The sequence below is a fragment of the Telmatherina bonti genome, assembly GCF_933228915.1.
Source record: "Telmatherina bonti genome assembly, chromosome: 8".
Taxonomy (NCBI): Eukaryota; Metazoa; Chordata; class Actinopteri; order Atheriniformes; family Telmatherinidae; genus Telmatherina; species Telmatherina bonti.
In genome coordinates this window covers 22,399,424-22,424,223 of record NC_136626.1, presented here as the reverse complement: position 1 = coordinate 22,424,223, position 24,800 = coordinate 22,399,424, and the positions used below count along the sequence as shown (strand labels likewise).

General features: G+C 40.1%; 1 protein-coding gene across 1 annotated transcript in view; it reads left to right on the top strand.

Moving 5' to 3' along the window:
- Positions 1–16,016: 16,016 nt before the first annotated feature.
- The window catches only part of insrb (insulin receptor b), a gene marked incomplete at its 5' end in the record, with an annotated part of 50,770 nt that continues 41,986 nt past the window's right edge, over positions 16,017–24,800 (top strand). The window contains 2 exons of the mRNA XM_079245639.1: positions 16,017–16,020; positions 17,986–18,534. Of these exons, the coding sequence (XP_079101765.1) occupies positions 16,017–16,020; positions 17,986–18,534 (553 nt within the window). The remainder of the gene's footprint in view (positions 16,021–17,985; positions 18,535–24,800) is intronic.

Genomic DNA, 24,800 nt, shown 5'->3' with positions numbered 1-24,800 from the left:
TCAGTCTTCAGACCTTCAGCTCGTCTGCAGCAGGAAATCTTTTTTCACAACGCAGATTTTTTTTTTTTTGTTATTGTTGTGCGCCCAGTGGACGTTGCAAGAAGAAATCCAAATTAGCTTTCGTACTGTGTGGATATTAAACATGTTTTTCTCTTGACTAATCGGAGCACCTCGACCAAACAGATGAACGGGGACTGTCGCCTTTATCTATGGAAAATGAAGATTTTTCCACACACGTGTGTCACCAGAAGCCAAGATCACGTTATTTAGTGACTGGTATTTTTCCCCCAGGGATTTCACGCATAAGGAACTTCTGGGGAGATAATAAATCTACCACACCTTCCTCCCGGTGGGCCTTCCTCCTGGGGGGGGGGGGGGGGCAACCTTAAATCTATCGGCTTGATTGGACCTTGATCATTTTCTTGCTTTTTGTTGATACTGAGTGCAAAAGGAGCATTTCTCCAACAAGTCTGGAGGTTTTGCTACGCCTGAAAAGGGGAGCGCAACCTCAGCCAAAATGAGGCAGTTGACACTAAAGCTTAGAGCACAAATGGTATTTTTTATCATCTGCGCCTGCATCATATGCCAATGTGGACTTATCAACGGAGAAAGTAAGTACTGCTTTTTTTTTTTTTTTAAGGCTTTTTTTACTTTTAAAACGACACCTGATTGAATGACTGCATTAATTGTTAATATAAATAAGGTCGATGCGAAGTATGGCAAAAACAAAAAACAAGCTATTTCCACTGTGTTATGTCGAAACTATAGACTAAAATGTATCTAAGCATTTTTCATTGTTTGTAGTAAGAAACACCAAAACGTCCCTTGGAATAATATCAAATTTATACATTTTTTTTAATTTTTATTTTGTCACGAGACCTTCGCCTCCATTTTCGCGCATGCTCAGACTCTCTGATACAAGTCTAATTATGAAGCTGGTAATTTCAGCTGTTGCAATGGTAACGGTAATAGTTATGTTCCTCTGGTGTTATGGAGGAATATCACCCCACCAGCTTGACTGGTCTTGTTGTAGCGGCCTGTGCTGGACGCGCCAGTCCCAAGGCCAGATTAGTCCCTTGAACTGGACGAGGGTGGTCTGCAGCAGCGAGCATACACTGGGAGCAGCAGGATTGGCCGGGTGGAGAGAGGGAGGCCTCTTGTGGCTGCGGACACAGACGTACAAACGCGCGCGCACTCGGCGCCGCTGCAGTCTGGATGTAAACAAATCAGCCAGTGACGCTGAGAAGGCGCTTCATAGATGCTGGATTAGTTTACACTGTTCATTAGCCCCAGATCACACCAAAGTGAGGGCGTTTTCTTCTTCGCAGTTTAAAAAAAAAAAAAAAAAATTATTCTTTATCAGCGAGTTAGGAGTTTAATTATTACAATCTAATGGCGTGTAAACTAAACAGCACCGCACTGGTCAGAGAGATTGAGAAGCCTGGAGATCATGATCCCACTTAATATCTGTTAATGACCCCATATTACCAATGATAACAGCACAGTGGTCATTTGTAGCGTGTTTTGCTTTCAGGTGATGCATTTATTGGCTGCTGTTGAGATAAAGTACACGAAAGGTGTATAAGATTACCACTTTTTTGTATACTTCTACGAGAAGATATGTTAGATTGAGATGTTATAATTACTGGAATAAATCCTGAAGCTTCAAGAAGTACCAGTTTAAAAGGAATGGGATAAGAGAAGCAGTATGAGAAAAAACACTACACTTATTCAGCATGTTTTTCTTGATGTAACGAACACGTTTGACCACATAATGGGTTATTAGCGAAGTGCTTTCTTTAAATGAATGGATGTGTAAAATGTAAAATAAATAAATTGATTGTATGAGTAGACCTATTCTAAGATCAGCTGATGCATTTTTTACTTGTTTGTCAGTCGACTAACCTTTGGCCAACATGTCTCCTTGTGAGATTTGCTCTGTGTTGTGGTTGATGTGTTGCACAAGTCTGCAGTGTTTTTAGTGCATAAGCTCATTCCAGAGCAAAGAGAGCAAGTAGACTAGTTTTATATGACCTAACAGGGAAACTGTGTAAAGTCCGATGCACACTGTTTGATTTGTGGTCTTTCTAGATTAATAATGTCCAATGTGAAAGAATTGTGGGAATATAGTCATGTAAAAACGGTAGTTTATTTAGCAGTGAAAGATTATTATCCTGGTGTTTTGACAGACCATGACCAGGGACATATGTTAGAAAGTCAGGTGACTTTCTAACATCATCATCAGGCAACTGTCTAACACCCCATGCTCTGGATGTGTTACTATTTTTAAGGGAGTAAAAAAAAAAAAAAAAAAAGTGAATATATCATTTTATAAAGTGGTGAACAGGGTTGTCATTTTTCAGTCTATCGGCTCAAAAAAACAACTTTGAGACGTTGAGGCGATGCCTAGAGTACATGTTGAGCAAACACAATTTCCTTCCCAAATTCTTGCGATGTGGCTCACCATTAACTTCAAAGATAACAGAAAGTATTAAAAAGTTTTTTTTATATCTAGTGTTGGTGTCTCAGTAATTGGGGTGCTTATATTTTTCCAGAAGTGGCCGTACTCAGAGGAAATGATATGACTCCTTTACACGGGTCATGTGTGTCTACAGTACTGAGGCCTCTAAAAGGGTTTTTTTTCTTTGAGTCAAAGCTGCTGGTAACCTTCCTTTATTCGCTTTTCTCCCTTTCTCTTGTCTCTCAGGGAGTAGGGGGCATGTCATTGCCTCTTCATGAGTACTCTGGGAAGTGACCATATTTGGAGATGATGAGATGTTTACAGCAAAAGTGTGTGTGTTTGTGTATGTGTGGGAGGGAGAAACAAAAATACTTAGAATATTTCCCTCTGAATCCACATACTACATGATAACTGCATCTCGGTCGTGGGAAAAGTGGAATCCTACATCACCACAGCCGGGATCTGCTTTAGAAAACACCACAAAGCTGCCTTCACAGACTGTTTCTTTGGATGTACTGCTATCTTGGTTATAGTTATCAGCAAATAGTTTTCTGAAGTAACCACTGTCTCTTGGTGTAACTCCTGAAAGACAAGTTGTGCAACTCGGAGCCACCCCTCTTTCTTGCTTCTCTGAAGCTTGTAAGCACAGCCCTGTTAGGAGTGTGCATGCATTCATTATTACTCGTGTTTTCCACCGTATGTATGCTTCTCTGACCTGCTCCGTCAAAGCATCTGCCTTACAAATATCCCCCCTCTGATAGAGTTGAATGTCCTGAGTGGTGTTACTTTTTCAGGAGAGGTGGTTGAAGTGTTGTGGCACCTCTGATGGCTGAGAAACATGCATAGTTCAGGGTGTGGAGAGCTGCTGCCCTCCATTTGTGTCACCCGTTTGGATCCTTAGGCACTATTCACTGAAGAGCGCATTGGCATTTTCTGACAATGCTGTGCATGTTGTGGAATGTCTTTGAAGTGGCCCACCATGTAGGTGCCTCTGTATATGTGTGTGTGTGTGTGTGTGTGTGTGTGTGTGTGTGTGTGTGTGTGTGTGTGTGTGTGTGTGTGTGTGTGTGTGCATGTGAATCACTTTGTATCCTGGCTACTCCATGCTGTCTGCAGGATTTCAACTTCTCAGCTCATGGCCGGCCCACTTCCAGGCAATACAGGTTTTGTATGTGACTGTGTGTCCAGTGGCTGTGGCCATGCATGAGGACAGTGTGTACTAGAGGTTCAGGCCCAAGACTAGGCTATCATTTAGCTGCTGTGTCCATAGTGCCCCCCTTCCTCGTCCTGATGAAACAAGGAATGAAGTTAGAAACGACACAATGCAGTGTTTACGTGAGATGTTTATGCTCTGCTGAATTCATGTTGATATTATTTAAAATAAGTTTTACACAGAAAAGGCAGTTACCTGATCCCGAAGAAAAGTTGTTGGCAAAAAGTCATCAAGTGATGAGAAAAGGCTGTCTGTGTGTTTGTTAAAAAATATTCAGCATCATTGAAGGAAAGAGAATAAGATCTTTGTTTAGTTAATAAGACCTTTCTTCTGCAGCGCTGCTTTCCTTTTGTGTTACACACTGATAGCAAAAGGATGAAAAGTGCTTTGTTATCGGAAAAATCTGTTCTGCACGTTTCATAGGCCACACACTGGATCATGGCGTTCACAATGCAGCCTCACTGCTGATTTGTAAATTGCTGTCGCTTATTACTGTTGGGTAGTGCATGTTCACCGAGGCGGCAGACAATGGAGGTCATGAACTTAGGCACCGCCAGCCTTGCATTACCTGCTGTGTGTTGGCCAGGGAGCATTGTTGTGTTGCTTTAGGATGTGAACCGTTGGCATGCTTTGCTTTTCTCAAAGTGCTTCTTCCACTGCTCTTATCGTTCCAAGTATCCCTTTTAACTTCTAACCTACCAGCTCATTTCTTTTCTTTTGTCCTTGTGTGTGTGTGTGGCCCTGTGTCCGTCCTTACATAACTGTGTAATGTGACGTAGTTATGTTGCAGCCTTGATTCTGTGTAATTGTTGGCGCTGTTTTATTTCCCTGTTTTGAGGTTAAACTGGTGCTTATTTAATTGTTTCCTTGTCTTTAGCTCCCGCTTTATTATTAAGAGTTAACACAACATAGTTTAATGTCAGTGTAATTAATTTGTAATATCTGAGCAACTTGTTTCCAGCAAACATCTTCTGACATTCATGAATGTCATTCATAGCTGGAAAGCGCTCCAACACTGGTACTGCCTTCTTGTTTTGTAGTATCTGACAAGGCAGAGACCGGTTATTTGGAATCAGTGTTTGTTGGATTTTCAGCAAAAAGAAGTGCTCAAAGGCACGGATAAAACACTGCATGAAATGAGTTCATTTGGAAAGACACAGTTCCAAATAATTATTCAAGACATTTTTTATGGAGATGTTTATTGATGAAGGTTAACTGGCAGTGAGGCAGTGGTATAAAGCTGTTGTTTTGACCTATACCCTGATAATTGTGTAAAAAAAACAAAAAAAAAAAAAAAAGGGGGGGGGGGGGATAATACAGCTAAACTGTTTATTGTAGTTGTTCTTACTTTTATAAAAGTTTGTTAGTAAATGCAACATTTGTGTCAGTGCAGTCCTTTTGCCTCCCGATGCCCACAGCTTGATCAGCTGACAAGCAGGAGATTCTGCAAAAGCATGAGCAAATACTCAAGTACTAGAAAAATAACTCAAAAATATATCAAATAACTCAACTCAAAAATATAAAAATAACTCAAGTTATTTTTATTATCAAGTTGAATTTTTTTCCGTCAATTCAGCCTTTTAAAAGCAAAAGTTATAATTAGTCTGGTTTCATAAGTGATATTCCAGAGAGGTTTGAGAGCACGCTACCTTAGAGGACTTTATATGCTGGACATTTGATGCTGATTTAAAAACACACAGACACTGATTGAATCCCTTTTTAAGTGTAAGGTTGGAAAGCAAAACAAGTGTGTTTGGTAAGCATCTTTATTGGAAACCTGAGACTGGTCACCAGTAGAGTTGTAGTTTGAATTTGAACGGTTGTGCTTTCTAAGTTTAATTTTATTCAAAAAAAAAAAAAAAAAAAAAAAATCGCGGTTAAGAAGTAGTTTACCATACACATGACACAATGTTGAATAAAAACTGGGATAAATAAAGATTACAGTATTGATTAGAGGAATTGTGTTTGGGTTTTTGACTAATGTACATCGTCCATTAGAATAAATTGCATGAATTGGTAACATGGGGAACACTGGTAAATCTGGTTAAATATATTTTCTGGGTTTTTTTTTTTTTTTTTTTAGTACAGTGCTTCAGGGAAAATCAAATAAAAAAATCGAATATCGGGATTTTCACAATTTTAAAACAGATTTTTTTTGTTAAATCAATTTCTTTTAAATAAATAAAAGTTATCAATTATAAAATTTTTGCCATTTTTATTGTTTTTATTGATATTTTTACTTATCTTCTTGGGGATTAAGGCAGAATAATGATGTTCTAGCTACTGTGTTGTTTTTTCCTGATTAAAATTAATAAAAATTACTAGTAAAAAAAAAAGTTACATATTACATTTTTTTGTTATTAATCTACAAGAATCAGCAATATCAAAGAATTGTGAGAATCGCAATTTAAATTGAATCGGCACCCAAGAAATCGGAATCTAATCAAAATCGGACAAAAGCATATCGTCACAGCCCTACAGTGCTTAGTGAATGCCCTTCTCTGGCTTTTGTTCCTAAATCGAGGACTGTAACTTTTATGAAAACCTCTGCTCACTGCACAGAAATGTGACGTAATGGGGGGGATCAGGGGAGGGATGGGGTGCAGGAGCACAGAGACTGCTGTTACGCCATGCTACAACAATCTGAGTTGATAGTGTGTGTTGCTGTTTGAATCTGCCCTGTTTTAACCATCGCTGACTTAATGCTGTAAAGTCCAAGCTGAACCGGGCCTCTAATGCAGGGATCAGCTATGGGATCTTTTTGGGGTAATCTGCTGACAGAACCAGGAAGTGGTTAAAGTCATGTTTTTGACTACTTTTTTCACTGCTGGTGAGCCTGTGTACACATTAACCATGAGCAGATGCAGTTGGAGGTAAAGGTGATTAATAAATAGTGGGAATCTTAGGATTAGAAAAGGATAAAGCCCAGCACTAATATAAAGAAGAACTTTGTTTCTAAGGAAACTATTTGTGTCCAAATTTGCAGATAAAAAAAAAAAAACAGGCCATTTTATACTGTATTTCCAGATTAGCTTAAGCACTGAGCAGTTCAGAGAGGATGATTTGTTCATTTGTGAGTTTATATCTGGACTGGACTGGTCATTAAAGTCGGGAAAACCCTTCTCGAGTTTGAGGGTCTTTCTTCAAGCAGTTAACATGTCCATCTTTGTTCCACACTGATCCTCTAGCTGTTTCAGGGTTGCCTGCCGACTGCCCCTGACCTCACTGACACAAATATGTATATGTGTGAGTGTGTGTCTTTAAAGGAAATGTGAACAAACAGTTTCCTGTTTAATGTAACAAGGCTGCTACAAAGATGCAACAGAAGTTTAAACACACTCGCTGTGTGTGGTAGATGCATCCTGGGACCACAGAAGTCTGTCTGTGTGTGTCTCTTGCTTCTGAAACGACTTGAAGTTGAACTTCTATATATTCCTTCACATATTATAAAGTTTTAAAATATTCATTTAAGTGTGTCATATTTTGCTAATGCTGAAACACAGATCACTCTGATTTTAAGTACTAGCTTCAGGAGTTGTAATAAAATCAGATTCTCTACCTTTTTTGCACTGCATTACATGCACACAAATAATAAATGCCCTCTTTGTATCTGTATCATGTGTCTAAGTGTGAAAGGGCATTGAGTGCATGTGCGTACGTGTGTATGTGTATGTTGGGCTCAAGAGGCTGGCTAGCTGAACCTGGTGGGTTAAATTGATTTTAAGGACTGTCATATGACTGAGAAGTGGCTGTTTGACATACAGACCAGCAAGTCTCTTGGCAGTTAAATACAAACACACACACACGCATACAAACATATATACACACACATATATATATATATATATATATATATATATATATATATATATATATATATATATATATATATATATATATATATATATGTTTATATACACTACTCACAAAAAGTTAGGGATATTTGGCTTTCAGGTGAAATGTATGGAAAAAGCAGTATGTTCATGCTACAGTGATATAATATCATAAAAGTAAGACATTTAAGTAGAAGGATGCACTACTGATTTCCTCATCTCAAAAAATTCATTCAACACAAAAGGTAACAACAATGGTAGTTACACCACAACAAAAAATTTGAACGTCTCAATATCTCGTCATGTGCCCTTGAGCATCAATTACAGCTTGACAACGACGTCTCTTGCTGTTCACAAGGCAACTTATTGCCTGCTGAGGCATGGCATCCCACTCTTCTTGAAGGGCAGCCCTCAGGTCATTGAGGTTCTGGGGTGCAGGGTTTCGAGCCTCTACATGACGGCTCAGCTGATCCCACAGGTTTTCAATGGGATTCAGGTCTGGAGAGAGTGCAGGCCATTCCATTTGAGGTACACCAGTCTCCAACAGCCGTTCCCTGATGATGCGGCCTCGATGAGCAGGAGCATTGTCGTCCATGAAGATGAAATTAGGCCTGTGCTGTTCATGTAGGGGCACAATCACTGGATTAATGATGTTATTCAGGTAGTATGGGCAATTTAAATTGAAACATCATCCAAAAAATCGTATTGTCACAGCCCTAATGTGTAATATATATGTGTAATGTGTAATATATATATATATGTGTCTGTGTGTGTGTGTGTGTGTCTATATATATATATATATATATATATATATATATATATATATATATATATATATATATATATATATATATATATATATATATATATATATATATATATATCTCATACACATACATGCATACATGAGTCTTCTCATGAGTCTTCTCTGTGTTTGGCTCCTCCCTCTTCTCACTCACTGGAGCGCCAAGTCTCCTGGAACCATCCGGCAGCTTCCCTCCCTTCTTGTGCTTTTACGTTCAGGGGTAAAAGGGTTCATCCTCTGATTTGTTTTTCTTTCACTCCGCAGATGCACACAGCCTGCAGACTTGTCCTCCGCAGACACACACATACACACCTGCTAATCTAGCTTTATGGTGTGGGAAAGCCTCTTCTTTCCAGCCTCTTTAATGTGGGAATGCCAGCCGTTTGACACCTTTTTTTTTTTTGCCTGTTTTTTCTCCTTCTTTGTCTTCTCCACACTTATTAAGCATTCTCACTGTGATGAACATGTCCACCTGCACATCGCAAACAACAGCACCCAGTCATGTGGCTCTCTCTGATTGTGTTTTCTGACTGTGTTCGTCTGTATGTGTTTGTGTCCTTTTATGAGCACTGATGCTTGTAAGCTTGTGCGTTCAATGACCAGGTCTGTGTGTGTGTGTTTGCTTGGCGGATTCAGGGGATAACAGCTCTGTTTTTGTCCTGATGAATTTACCCTGAAATGGGTTACTATGACGACAGTCCTAGTCGTACTGGCAGTAGATGCGGCTCTCCCTGGCTCCCCTATTTAAAGACTTCTCACTTTATGCAACTTATTGTGAGATGACAGAACGGGGAGTTTTCATTTCTGTGTGATTATAATATATACTACTGAGTACACTGGTATGTGATTACTGTCTTTTTTTTTGTCTTTTCTTTTTGGGAATCTGCTACAAAAAAATCTTTGTTTTCTTGAGTGTTTTTTGGCTTCTGAGTGACAAAGCTATACCTGGCAAGCTCATGGCTATCCTGTGGAAAAACTAACAGGGGAGGGCAGTTTAAACCATGAGTATCTGAGAATTTCTTTTGGAAAAACAAACAGCATGGTGGAGATACAAGTACATAATCAAGAAAGCTTCCGCTTTATTGATTATATTCAGAACACACCACTTCTTCATGTAAAATTAACTTTAGCAAAAAAAACAGTCTTCTTCATGTTTGTAACATAGTTTGTGCTTTGATGAATGCACAAATAAGGCTGCGGGTAGAAGTTTGAGCAGTGTGCAGGTAAAGGGAGGGAGAGATGTGGAAAGAAGGAAGTTGAGAGGCAGGATATGTCTGCGTGTGTGGGTTTGTGTACGTGAGGTGTTTTTGTTGCACCCTGTGAGAGCTGGTGGTCTATTAGAGTGGACAAACAGGCCATTAAACTAACTAACCCCTTGGCTCCCCATCATTTTTTGCTCCTGTGCCTCTTTGCGTTCTCCAATGAAATTCTGTTTTGTTTTTTTTTTCCCGTGATTATTCCCTTTTCATCTCCTGACACTTTGTAATTGTCGCAGTTTCCCCCGTGCAGGCACACACATACAAGAGTTTCATTTCAAGGCAGTTAGAATCAAATTATTCCCTCCTCCTATCGGCCTTACTTTCTGCTTCTAATGCTGGATTCAGCTGTTGCTTGAGAGTTGCCATGTAGCAATCCAGTCCAATCGATAGGATTTGCCATGCATGGCATGTGCTCTCTTATACATTCACCACACAGGGAAGGCCTTTACTAAACTCTCTGGACATTAAAGCCACAGTGTGGAAAAGAAGAAGTGTAAGCATGTAAAGTCACCGCCTGAACAGCTCTCATCACACCTATTTGGCATTCGCTTCCTCTTTTGAATGAATACTCCTTGTTGTTAATGCTGAGTCGCCAGGGGACATTTTCCCACTGTATATTTTGCAGAAAAACAGGCAATTTTGGGGAAGAAAGTGAGCCATATCGGGATGGAAGAAGCCGATTTGGCAGAGCCATCAGGGAGGTGTGGCTCCACCAGCCTAATGTGACTTTGGTTTGTGGGTCGGAGCTTTGGTTGAAGCCAGTCCCTGCAGCTGCTGCTGCTCTGTGGCTGCAAGTCAAGTAGGGTAACAGAGTCCTGGCCTCCTCGCGCTCTGAGGCTCACCACACCAAAATGATGCACTCTGCTCCACTCGCTAACATGGGAAGATGAAAAGGAGCATCAGATAGCATCAGATACTTTTTTTCCTCGCTGTGCATGCATGGTGTGTGCACACTGCGGACAGTTGCCCTTTCTCTGCAGGTCCAGTTCAGCCTGCAGCCAATTACCTGCTCCTGTTTCTTTGGCCTCTGCTTGTTCCAAAATGCTCAGGAATGTTACTCCCCCTCCCAATATTTATTTGTTTGGAGCACCACCTGGTTTGGCTGTTTTTGTTAGGCGTGGTGCAAATTTTTCAGATTTTTCTTTCTTTTCTTTTTTCTTTGACAGGGGGGGTGTCTTGTGTATTACCAGCTGTCATATTATTTTATAGTTGGGACTTATTGGCTGTCATTGGCTGTGGAAATGGACCACAACATCCCTTAAAGAGATAATGCTTTAAAGACAAGTTGGCACTTCTTGAGGTTGCAGGATTTAGTTAAATTGAAGCTTTTTTGGTTTTGGACCAAAAGGAACGGACAGTATTTCTCAAAGTTATGGTAATTAGTTGCATGATTAAACGCAGTTATCTGTCACATGATCTTCAGCGTTCCTGTTTCTCTTTTGCAATTCTTCCCTACTCTCTCCTGCACCTATTTTTGTTTTTCTTTTGCCCTCTCCCTCCTTGCAGCCTTGAGTCCAAGGTCGAACTCAGCTTGTTGGAAGTGGAATATAGTGAGTCATTGTTTTTATAAACAAGTGACAGTGACACAGCACCTTTACTCCCCCTCTCACTTATTTTTTTTTTCTTGTTTATTGTCTCTTTGTGCTCCTCTGTCTGTACCTATCCCTCCCTTCGCCTCTCGTTGGCCAGTGCCGAAAGGCGAGGAGTGAGAGGCGAGCCAAAGTCACCAGAGTGATCTGATTTAGGCCTCTCTGCTCTCTTGGCAAGCCATCTGACAGCGCACGGCCTGTGTGTTGCGCTTTTATACCCACTTCAATCTGCTACAGGCTGGCTCTTTGCCACAGCTGTAATGGGATCCGGCGTTGTATATAAATAGGCTGGGCCATCTCTGTTTGCCATGCTCGTCAATGGGAAGCTAAAGCAGTGGAGGAACAGGTGCTCCAGCCCACACACTCCCTCTCTCCACTCTGCCCCCCAACTCTTAACCAACTTTATCTGGTTTCTTCAGCAGTGGAGGTAAAGGACAATCAGGGTTCATGTGTTGATTTTGCTCACTTCCCACCTTGTTTGGTCATCGTTTTGTATCTTCCTCTTGTATGTCTCTTTTATGCTTATTCATCTGCAGTCTTCCTGGCCTCTTTGCTTTCCCCAGCTCTCTCTTTTTTTTGGAGCCACTTGTTGGTTCACGTTAATCAAAATGCCCCGTGCAAATTCTCAGCATCATTTTCACCACTGAAGCCACAGAATAGCACCTGGTGCTCAATTGGGTCTGGCTCCACTTCTCACAACTTTCCAAAGTTATATTAACAAACAAATGCATTTTTCCACTGGCAGTCTACTTGGCACCTCAACCTCATATCCTCTCTCCCAGGGTTTGTTCAGCAACTGAGCTGTTGACAAATCTATAATCAGCAGATCGCCTCATCAGGGGCAAAGTGTGCCTGAGCTGTCAGAGAGAGGAAACTTCTCACAGTCCATAGTTAGCTGCCACCTGGTTTTATGCTGGACAGGTCTGGTTTCATGCTAAGCTAATGTGCCACTGCCCCCTCTTACACCGAAAGGCAGCAGCAGGCTCCTCTGCTGGCCATAGAGGGCCACCTTAATACTCTGTCGCTGCCAGCTAACATTAGCTGATGCATATTAAATTCTCTGCATGGAGCACAACTCTAAAAATAAGAGAAGAATCTGTCTGAAGTTGTAACTACACTATGATGAAGGTTGCAGCTGTGGGTGCTCATAGAATAGTGGCGATGGGAGATGATAGCAGTTTATATGACCTCAGTTGCACCAGTCGTACTCAGGTCATTTATAAACCAATGCTGCCTTTAGATTTAAAGATGCATATAGTCGAAGCTGTATGAAATGTATTTCTGCTTTGCAACGTTTTTTATGAACACTTAATGCTAAATATTTAAAGCCATACAATTTTATATTATCTGTAATCTCATAAAAAGATGTAAAGCAGATTAAAAGGACAATGTTTTTTTTACTCTACAGCATGAAGAGTTTGTGAAGGAACATAAACCTGAAAAGTGTTAATCATGTTTACGCCTTAAAAAAAATTTCAGACCCTCTTTGTTGCCCAGTGCAGTGAAAATGCATGGATCTTTGGAAGTGTTGCTACAGTAACCTCATTGGTACATGGTCACTGTCACATTGGTGTTTTTTTTTTTTTTTGTTGCGTTCGAAGCCAAAACAAAGCAATGCATGTACTGTACCGCTGTACAGTTGGACTTGCAGCAGGGTTTCTGTCTGACATGTCTAACACAACCCTTTCCTCCTCCTCTCCTCATTCCTGCTGCCAAATTAAGTGTCAAGCAGACAGTGAAGGTGGGCGGATGGCCCACATTTCTTTTATAGAGGTCCACATTATGACAGTGTGGTACATTACGTTCCTTTCTGCTATTTCAACCCCCAACCCCACTCGAGCTCATTAGTAGCTGATTGGGTTGTTATTGTAATTAAGACATCCTGTACATCCCATGAGAACACCAAGCTGTCTGCTTACGGGTGGTCCCGAATGACTGGGTGGGCCACACAGGGCTCATGGTCATTGTACACCTCCCACCCTCCCCTTCCTGCTGTACATAATGATTGGTTTTTGTCTTTTTGTTATGCATCTGAACTTCCAGGCTGGAGTGTGTCATTGTATTTAAATCAAATGAGTAAAGACAAAAACAGAAGTTCACATTGTGAAACTGGGAAATCTTTTTGATTTAAAAAAAAAAAAAGAAAAGTTTTGGGTAAAAAGTTTAGGTGTCATCCTTTCTGTCTTCTTCTGCTTGGTGTTCGTGTCCTTCCATACTTTCAGGCTCATGCTAGTCATGTAACTGCAGTCCATAGTGACCTTCCAGTCATGCATGTGATCATCAACCGTTCTGTAGGCCCCCTTACGTCACTCTGCGTTCCTGGTTGGGCTCGGATTACACTTTCTCCCTTCATTATTTTTCTTCCCCCTTCCCTGCTCTTGTCTTCTTTTGCCCATGACTCCTTTCCCCCCTGCATCAGTCTGCCTATTCCTTCTTTGCTCACATTTTCCCCCCCATGTTTCCTGCTACCAAACCAGGGAGGACAGGAGGAGGTGGCTTATTTTAAAAACACTGGAGCTCTCTCAGCCAACCCCCTGACTACTACCCTTTCTTACCCCCCTCCTCATTTGCCCCTTGATGAACTACCCCCCTTCCCCCCCAGTCAGTTGAACACAAGACTCCATTTTGCAGAAGGAGCTCCCAGCAGCACCGTCTGCTGCTTCCCCTCATGGTCCACTAACGTGCCAATAAACTCTCCGACAGGAGACGTGACATATGTGCAGGCCAACGAGGAGAAAGACCCCATCTCCACCAACCTGTCCTGAAAAAACTACACCCATGTGAAAAGGTCATGGGTAGGAGTAGGTTGCAAACTCAGCCCGCTGGTATCACTTAACACAGTTCATGTTGTAGTGTTTCACAATAGGTGTCTGGTTAGAGCTGCAGGCTCACTGCGAGTGGGTGGCTTGCAGGCCTCTTTGATGGATCCAGGAGATAAAGCGGGATGGGTAGATAGAGAGGTGTAAGGTTACTGTTATTGCCGGTAATAACAGCAACTGCCACACAGTGAAGAAAGAGGTGTGTTTGTGTTTTGCTTTCTGATACAGTTTGTATCTAATAAAGAAGGTGTGGTCAAGGCGCACACACTTGAACGGGCAGCTGTTGCCCTTTCAAACATTGTGATATCTTATGAGATGCTTAACAGCTAAAATGGATTTATTGACTTATTTTTTATGAGTTGTTTTAGGCTGCTGGCTGCTCGTGGAAGCATGCTAAGTTGAATTGTCCACATAAATGTGCAGCGATATGAACAGAATTGCTGATGCTCAGGCCGCGTTGCACATCATCTTGTTGTGCCAGTGATGCTGGCAGGAAGACACTGCTACATCCTGAACCCAGAGCTTTTCAAAAGAGAAAAACTGATCAGGGCATTAAAGGTAATTTATGAATTTATACATTTTTTGCTTCTGTTTCCCAAATACAAGTTTTTATCTCAATCTGAGAGTAATTTTTCCATTCAGTTTTTACTTTACCTGCTATTTTAATGTATGATGCCCTTTTTGATACCACAGTATAAGGCTTCAACGATTTTTCGACAAAGTCAACAAAAGACAAAAAATAATCGACATGAAATTTCATTGTCGAGGCGTCACGTTATGAATGCCTGTGACGGCTTTGCTAATAAAACATTGCACCAGGAAATCTAACGCCATTTACCAACCACGGCTTTTCAGACAGTATAAGAACTCCAAACACCAAGCAAATGATGCAAAGCACCACAGGAAGTGCTGGAGGCAGTATTGTCATTTTGTGCAGCGTCTTTGTTTAAACAGTGAAGAACAAACTGACGGCAGCGCATTTCCAAAGTTTTGGGATATTTCACACTAAACGGTGTCAAACAGGTGAAATGTGTAGTCTGCCATGCAGAGTTGGCGTACCCAGCAGCACAACAATCATGCATGAGCATCTGAAAAGAAACCAACCCGGAGTCATGGTTTCCAGCATTCCAGATGGCAAAGTTAGCCTTAGCGAGTATTGATGTGCTGCTGTTACCTCTGCCAAAGAGGTTATGTTTTTACTGGCGTTTATCTGTTTGTTTGTGTTCAAGATAACTCAACAAGTTATGGATAGATTTTCATGAAATTTTCAGGAGTTGTTGGAAATGTGAAAAGGAAGAAGTGATCTCACCTTGATGGTGATCTGGATCACTGTTTGGTTTCAGGAATTTTTTTTAAAGGATTCTAGCCCTTGTTTACCTTACAAAACAGGCTTTTTTTTTTTTAGATGTAAATAATCATTTCAGTGCAATTCTATGAAAATTAAGATGTTAAAATATTTTATTTTGTTTTCCTTTAGAGGCAAATTCTGTACAGCTTGTATATGACACTATAGCTAAGTTTGAACATTTTTAAATAAATTAGTAGTAAGCTGTTAGGCTTAAATTTATTATTCAACTGGTTCAGGAGTCATTCTTTTAGCTTACTAAAGGACATTATGTTGTGACTGACTGGGAATCAGGGGGACAATCATATGATGCAGATGAAGAGAGTAGGGTAAAACATACTGGATCCTGTAAAAAGAGCTGCGTCAACTGGAAGCACAGATGATGGACGTGACAAATAATTGTGACTAACTAATCCAAAAAAATGTTCAGATTAGTCGACTATTGAAATAATCGTTAGTTGCAGCTCTATTACAGTGTCACCATTCTGAATTGGGGAGGTTGACTCTCCTTGCTTACATGCAGCTATTGTAAAAATGTTTTTATGTCAAGAGTGTTGGGACTAAAGGTTTTATTGGCCACCTGCCCTTGTAAGAAGCTGTTATGCCACTTCATTGACACTGTTGTGGTCAGAGTTTGTACCCAGACTGTTGATGTGTATGTCTAACTAACCATTAACAGAATGAGGATCGTAATGGGTAGCTTACACAAGGAAGTGGACTCGGCCAATAACAACCTCGCTTGAGTAAATTTAGACCGTTTCTAATGCTGGATTGCATTTTAAGTGAGAGATTGTTGTTTTCCCGTTAAATGTGCATGGAAGAGTCAGAAGACAATGTAGTAAGTCAACATTAAACTGCATGAAGGGCAAATACAGTGTGATTAGTGTGTGTTATTGGCACTGTCCAAAAGCAGATGACATTTCCTCTGTCTGTGGCCGATATTTTTATTTATTTATTTATTTTTAATCTTTTGTAATATCTGATCAGTTTTTCCTTGGTGTAAACCAGTCTCCTATGCTGGTTGCTGGCGGTAACCATTTGGTTTGAGACGTTTGTTGCTGGAATAATTGACATGTCAAGTAAGCTTCTTCGTCACTACTTATCAGTTTGATGAATAGGAATGGAGAGCAAATGGATGTGACAACATGACAGAAATTGTGTATGCTTTTATGCAAATAACATTTTAACACCCTGCTCAAACACCACTTATCACATTGCTGCGCCAGTCATCTTCTCTGCTTTAAACGACAAGTCTGCTCAGACAAACCGATCCAGTGGAGAAACATCCAAATTCAGCGATCATTACTGACTTTTAAGTGCAGACGAATATGGACTTTGTGTTAGAGATGTTTGATTAGCCTCTTTGATGCTGTATTGATTTCAGGCCGTTTTGCTTTTATAAATAGTTAAACGGCACGGCAAATGGAATTTCTGCTGTTTGTTTTGATGCAGTGTTTTTCCATTTTTGAGCTAAGCTGTTGCTTTTTGTCCTCTTTTAAAGTAGAAAAAAAGGTTGGGAAAGAGTTTATCTTTTACTTTCGAGACATTTCAACCCCCACACCACCTCTTCCCTCCCCCTCCGCCTGCTTACTCACTCATCCTCGGTTGTTCTCTAATACTTTTAGTAATGTGCTTCTTGCTTTGTGCTGCAAAGTGACAGCAGCATGCTCTGTTCATCTTAAGTAACTGTCCACTAATTAATTATCCACTCCTCTGATGTGTGTGATTGTGTGTTAATGCATTTGCTGTTTTCCACATGTGCACTTGCGTGTTGCAGCTAAGGACTGTGAAAAAGCTAATATAAGTATTTTGTTTCAAGGCTTCATTTCTGTTAACCCTTTCCATGTCTGCTCCATTCAGATCAGACTGTGCAACAAAATCATTTCCTCTCTGGAGAGGTGCTACAGGAGCAGAGACAGGCTGCATGTGTGTGTGTCAGAGAAGGAGAAGGGGAGTGCATGTGGGCATTTGGTTTGTAATGGGGGACTCCATCAATGCGTCATCATCAATAACTTTGATGTATTTGATGTAAATTACTGGTGCCTTACGATGAGAAAAGAGGAGGAAGATGCGTTGAAGTTCATACCCACCTGTTTTTGTCAAGTTTCAATAAAGGACAGACTTTTTTTTTGGGACTTAGCTGTATGTTTCATCGATGGTAATTTTTTTTTCTTTACAATACACATATAGCTTATGTGCAGCTAGTTAGTATTATCTATGCTATTACGACCAATTTCTTGTTTCATATTGTTTTATGTCAAATTTATTCAGATTTTTGTTTTATATGAAAGTTTTGATTCTTTTGACAAAAAATACAATTTTCATTTAGATTTTCAACATTTCTTATATTTATTTTTCTTTTTTTCTTTTTGATCTTTTTTTGTATCTTTTATTTTTTTAGTTATTTATTCAATCAAGTAAAATTGGCTAAGTAAAAAATGAATTTGATCGCTGATTTGTGGCCGGTATTTTTTTAAAAAAAAAAAGGAACTTTAGCTTGATTTGAAATTGAACTAAATCTGTGTCACGCTTAAACTTAGGAGTTTGTTTAAATATGAGAGTCAGCTCAATAAATACATAGCATGCATTAATGAATGATTCTTCTAATAACGTAGTGCAAGAAATAACTGACTGACACATTTATTTTGTCTCTTCTTCCAGTCTGCCAGAGCAAGGACATCCGGAACAATGTGACCAACCTCCAGTCATTGGAGAACTGCACCATCATCGAGGGCCACCTTAAGATTCTGCTTATGTTTAACACCAAGACAGAAGACTTCAAAGGCCTCAGCTACCCCAAACTGCAAGTGGTAACTGACTACGTCTTGCTGTTCAGGGTCTACGGTCTGGAAACCCTCGGCGATCTGTTCCCCAATCTGACAGTGATCCGCGGCAACAACCTCTTCTTCAACTACGCTCTCGTAATTTTTGAGATGCTGCAGTTGAAAGACCTGGGGCTGAACAGCCTGATGAACATCACCCGGGGTGCTGTGAGGATAGAGAAGAATCCAGACCTGTGTTACCTGGCCACCTTGGACTGGTCCAAAATCCTGGACTCAGTGGAAGACAACTTCATTGTGGCCAATAAGAATGAAAAGGAGTGTGGAGATGTGTGTCCAGGAACAGCCGAGGGTCGAATCCAGTGTTCTCAGAGCACCATCAACGGGCACTTCAGGGAAAGATGCTGGTCGCAGAAGCACTGTCAGAGAAGTAAGTGCTTATGTGGTAATCTGTCTCAACACCAAAGACTTTCTTATGAAGTCCATGCTTCACATAACACCAAGTTTTCGTATTTTGTGTAGTAATAATTTAGGAAAAAAATGCACTTTTCAAAACTGGCTACTTTTGTGCGAAGTCCAATAATAAATCACCTGTTGAGAATCCATCATATGATATGCTCCATCATGACGGGCAGAGTGGATTTTTTTTTATAACCTAAAATTGATTGGGGCAACTGATATTTTCATCTTAAATAATTTCTATAATTTTAGGGGATGCAGCTAACATAAGCAGCCAGGGGTCATGGACCTGCCACGCCCTCTTATCAGCATTCATTGACTGAAATTATACTTACAGGCTCGGGATTGGTTTGATGTGTGGAATAATTCCACATCACTCCTGAGTTGATTCAGTGAAATGCACACCCACAGGGGACAAATAAGATAAATGACGAAAACTAGATGACTGATAATGAGGTTTGTCTGAAGAAGTAGATTTTTGTTTTGTCACCTTTTTTTTTTTTTTTGTAAAAGGAGTTGTGGGTTTTTTTCATGCTGCAACTGCTCTGCCAGTATGTCGGGCCGGTCAGTCAGCCAGCTTTTCCTCTTTTGCCATAAACACAGAGAATGCCTTCTATTGTAAGACACACAGAGAGATACTTATTATTTTTTTAAGTTGATTATAGCTTGTGATGCCTTTTCTTTTCTGTCTCCGACAGAAAAGCCTAGAGTTCAAAGAAAAACAACCTCAGTCATGTTTATACATTGACTTTTGCATCCTGCGTATAATGTTTGCTCTCCAGTTTCTCTGCCAGGTCTCTGTCTGGAAACATGGTGCAGGAAACGGCTTTTTTCATGTTTCCATCTCCCTGCACATACACTCGTGTGGAAAACACACATATAACATTTCTTTAGAATTTCATTTAACACACTGCCATTTTAGAGAAAAATGATCCCAGCTTCTGTCTTTATGTTGCCAGTGGTAACAGCAGATTGTAGCTTAGTGACATTATCTTTTACATACCCTGCTGCAGTCTGCAGATGTTGACCTGCACACTTGGCAAAAAGGCGGATTTTGTTATATAACCTCTGAAAGGTTTGACAGTTCTGTTCTGGATCTAAAAGCTAAAGACAAACATTCCCAAAACACAGGCTGACTGTAGCTTTTGCCTGTGAATCACACTTTTCTCCACTGTGTCGGAGCAGCAGGTGTAGTCAATAAAAAGATAGACATCCGCTTGGCTAGCAGACCACCATATGCTACGTTTTCAATATAGCCGAAGGGTTAGTTATATTGTCCAGGTGTTGGAACACGTTCAGATTTCCTGCATGTGTTCTAAGAACATAATGATGACACAATTAGGAGTTTAATATTCAGACTGTAGGATTACGCTGATGCCTTTAGATATTTGAGCTTGTTTTACTTCAACTACAGGCCGGAACAAAAGTTATTTATCACATTTCTTCAAAAATGTTGTGTGAACTCTTCAATTGTTTCAAGAGCTGGTTATAGTAGATCTTAACTATCAGAAAGCAGGAACTTTGTGTTTTAATTTAAATGCTCTTAGCTTTTATCTGATTTTCCTTTATAAGTTTGATTAGGTTGTGCTTTGCTTTCGTTGGTTTTCCTTCTTTCAAGCCATTTTAACACATTGCAAATTTAAACCTTATTCAGAGCCAAGCACTCGCCGATGAAGACGCGAATGCTGACTGGTAAATGGTGTCGAGACACAGCAGATAGGTCAGGGGAGCAGCTGTGACGATGAGCTCTGTGTAATGCAACAGGCAGCTAGTTAAGCCAAGAGCTGACTGTTAGAGCAGGAGCCATTTCTAGAACATGATGCAATGCAAGGGGAGTGTGTGTGTGAGTGAGTGAGTGTGTGTAGGAGAGAGTTGGTGGTTACAAATACAGTAAGAATGATATGTGTATACCTCTGTAAATGTTTGAACCTTTCCTTGTTTGATGGTCCCCTAATAGAAGTAAGAGCTTCAGTTCCCCGTTCCTACAGACATGTTGGTGGTCCACCACACCAATGCTACTCCGCTTTTTAAAAAGAATATTAATGATGAATATATCTGCAACTGCAGTCGAAGTAATGGCTGCTAATTTTCTGGAAATCCATGGCACGTGACAGCTTAGATGAGAATATTCAGCCCATCACAGTAAGGCGCATGCAGAAAAACTATATTGTTTAATCAGAGCTTGTGTGAATAAAACTCAGTTTAGAAACTCGGATGCACACAGATGCCAAAGCAGCGTGAAGGAACATTAGATGCAGCATGCAGCAAGTTTGTGTGAGTGGAAAATGTGGCACTGTTTCTGTTGTTTTTATGGGCTTCCACTCGCCTAAGGTGAAAAGGCAGAGCCTGCATTCGTCTGATCTTCCACTGCCCCTTAAAAGTAGAAAAAAACCACAGTAAACGTGTGTGAACATGTAAGTATGTGTACATGTAACTCACTTGTTTGCAATCCAAACACTCAACAATGAGAAGTGACATGCAGTTCCCGGTGCTGCTTTCTCACTTTTTGATACACATGTATTTGGTTTGCATATGTAATTTGTGTACTGTATATTTACAACTCTGTGCAGGTTGTTATTCAGATGTGGTGATCCAGTATAGTAGGTTTTTGTTTTCTTTTTTTGTCAAGTGCAAGCAGCAATTTCCCCAGATTTTTTACGAACTGTCACAAGTGTGTGCAGCTTTGTTGCCTGGTTGAATGTTGCTAGTTGTTTTGCTTTGCCGGTTAATGTGAGAGTTAATGTTGTGCGCTGTAGAGCTTGTTCTAATACTTTTTCCCTTTGTGTTACTTGAATCTGTCGAAATGAATTCTCCATCCAAATTTGCCAATCCTGACTCCTCACATGGAGGAAAATATTAAAAAGGTGATAATCAGCGCAGTCATTTCACAGTGTAGGTAGATTTGAAGTATCTGATAGAAGATAAGACAAGTTAATCGAAGTAGCTTTAACTTGCAAGGTTTGTATTGAAGGCAATACATGTTTGGACACAATGAATCCAGGATGACGAAAACGCAAAGAATCTGTAAAACACACAGTGATTTAGAAAATACTTTGTTGCATCAAACAAAGCCAGTAGGTCAGTTAAACGGGTGGGTGTGATCCGATAGATGTTTCTTATTTCTTGTTTTGTTGAAACTATTAATAATTTTTAAACATTTAAATGTAAAATGAATTTGTTTCATTCTTCTAGCAGTAATAAAATTTCAGATTTGCTTTTTAAAAAAAAAAAAAAAAAAGAGTGAAAGGAGACAGACAGGCAGAATGGGAGTAAACAGGGCATCTTCTGTTTAGTTAGGGCTCTGGCACACTGTGTTCAACCTTACGCACCAGCCAGCGCTCTGCTTGCACAACTCATGCACACAAAACATACACACATAATCAGGAGGAGAAAGAGCTATTCAGGTCAGAGTTCACTTTGCCTTCGCCTACGTGCTTTATTGTTAGTCGTGATTGTTTTCTTTGACACAAACAGAGCCTCCGCTTCAACATTCAAATGACAAAACGTCACAGAGGGGAAGTACTCTCTGTATCACACGTAGTCTTTTGTGGCGACCGGAGTCACGCAGGTGATGCCTCTCAGATGGTGGTCAATCTAAATGGGTCCCCATGCGTCATCAGACATGGCTTTGTGATCCTGCTCTTGACCAGAGGTGAATTTAAGTTGGCCTTCACCCAGCTGTAGAGAACAAGTCCATGAGACTCTGTCAGCATGAAACTTTTAAATCATATTCAAGAGGACATGAAATGCATTTTGGCTTATTTTCTTTTCCTTCTGTGTGTTTTAAAGGTTTTTCTGCATGTGAAAGCTCTACAAGGGAGGTTTTTTCTTTCCTCTGAAGACACTGCTTCTGAACCTTCCAAGTCCCATCAGTCCTAATTCATTCTTCACGTCTATTGTTAGTTATCTAAATCAGTTTTAGGGTTTTTCTACCACAGTGCATTTCACAGTGCAGGTGTGGTGCCAAAACCATTTCTAAATTGGCTTGTTTTCCTGCAGCGAAACAACCACATCGATTTAAACACTTTGACTAGTGTATTCCATACGGTGAATTAGGGAAAAGACCTATTATTCCAAAAACTCAACCGATAGCAATATCGGTCTTGTTTTTCATGTAAACTGACGTCTTAAACGAGTCTACATAAAAAAAACAAAAACAAAAGGGGCATTTCCAAACGCTAATGTAATGTATGAAGTCATAAACTGGATTTATGCAAACCATTTTGGTTGGATATATAAACACCAGCTGACTCCTTTAAAATACTTGGCAGTGTTCATAAATTTAGCTGCTTTATTATTCAGCTGCTATGCACATAGTAATTGCAGTGCATTGTGCAGCGTTTACAGAATAAAGTGCAGAGATAAGACATTAAAGAACTAGTGGCTTCAAGTTGTTCTACTGCTGCGTCACCTCACATCCATGCAGATAAGTACAGGTTTTAAATATAATTGTCTTTAGCGTTCAGCAGGTCCAGGTCGCCTCTATAGCGCTGCCATTCTTTTCTTTGGCCTAATAAAGGAGTTGGTTCCAATGTAGCATAGGTTTATCTGTGGTCCAACGCCTCAGTGGTCAAAACAAACAGAACTGGTTTTAACTAAACATAGTATGGGGACTTTTAACTAGGTACAAATGCTGCAATTACTAATAATAATTATAATACATTTTATTTATAGGTGCCTTTCAGGACACCAAGCGCCACCTAAGATTAAAATACAATGAATTAAAACACATAAAACATATAAAAATTGCGACATACAGTGAGACAACTGGGGTCAACCCTGTTCCGTAACTTGTAGGTTTTAAACCTTTACAGCTTTAGACACACGTTTCTTTTCCACGGAAGTAAATTTATTTTCGTTTATTGCCTCTAACAGCGATAAGCACTTTTTAGCAGATATAGGACAGGGTTAGAAAGTTGGACACGTTCACCAATGCTTGCATCAGCAGACTAATTTTAAAATGATTCCTGGATGTGTGTGTGTGTGATGGCCTTTTCTTTAAAGCACATCGAAGTGTTAGGCCAAGGCTGTTTTCAAGTGTGAGTTCACTCAGTTGCTATCTTTGTTCTGTATTTGTGTTCATCTTGTGCCAGTATGGTGTCCCAGCAACAGTAACGGAGCATATGTCTCCTCCACATATTTCTGAAAGGGGGGTTGTGAAAACCTCGGAAAATGGTTGTACGAAGATTATCTTTTCTATCTATGATATCTTGTTGGTTATTTTCACAGTTAAGTGTTTTAGCTGATCTCAGCTGGGGGTCTGTGGTCTCTGCTGGTGGAAACTTCCATCAGTGACATTTCCATCAGCGTTTTATTTCTCATGCTATCAAATGAAGCTGAACCTGGATGTGGATAAGATGAGGAGACCAGGAGGGGAAAAGAAGGGATCGGGCGAAGCAAAACAAACAGAGCTAAACAAACATGGCGGGGCATTTCAACTGCAGCTCCCAGGTACACACACACGGAAAACACACTCAGAAACTATACAAACACTTTTTTTTTTTTTTTTTTTTTTTTACCAGGGGACAAGTTTAAAGGACTGCAAAAAGAGAAAGAAAATGAAAGTATTAAGGATTGCAGAACTCTGGAGTGTGCCACTGGCTGTCACCCACACCTAACACAAGGCTGGCCTTGCCTCACTTCATACTCACCATCTCCTAGTTCAGTGTCTGCAATTTATAATGAGAGCTAAATGAAAGTGTCTTCCTGAAGCTGCTGATCTTAATCAGGTGTTCTCTTCAGCAAAAAAGGGGGGCAAACAGACAGACAGTGTTTCTGTAAAATGCTCTAAAGTTCTTCATTGTTGGAGTCAGTAGTAGCTTTGGACTTACAGCATATCAGCTACAGAATACTGTCTTATAAACTATAAACTTCTAAATGTGTATTCTGTGAAAATGGAAACATAACTTAGGATTTATATTCAGATGCTTCATTAAATTTAATCAATGATGCAACTTTTAACTCATACATTGAATCACTGAATGCCACTACATGTCAGAATGTGTGTTTTTCTGTCAGCAGTTGTGGAAATTAGGTAAGCAAGAATGTACATGTATACAACAAGTAAAGTAAGTGAAGTAAAAGTAAACGCCTAAAGATAATTTTGTTTTCATATTTTGTCTCCTTACTTGGAAATTCCTGAAAAAGAAAGCAATGGATTTTAGCGTGAAGTCCTGGAGCCACTAGAACGCTGACACTGTGTGAGGACAGATTATCCTTCACTGGAAATAAATTGGC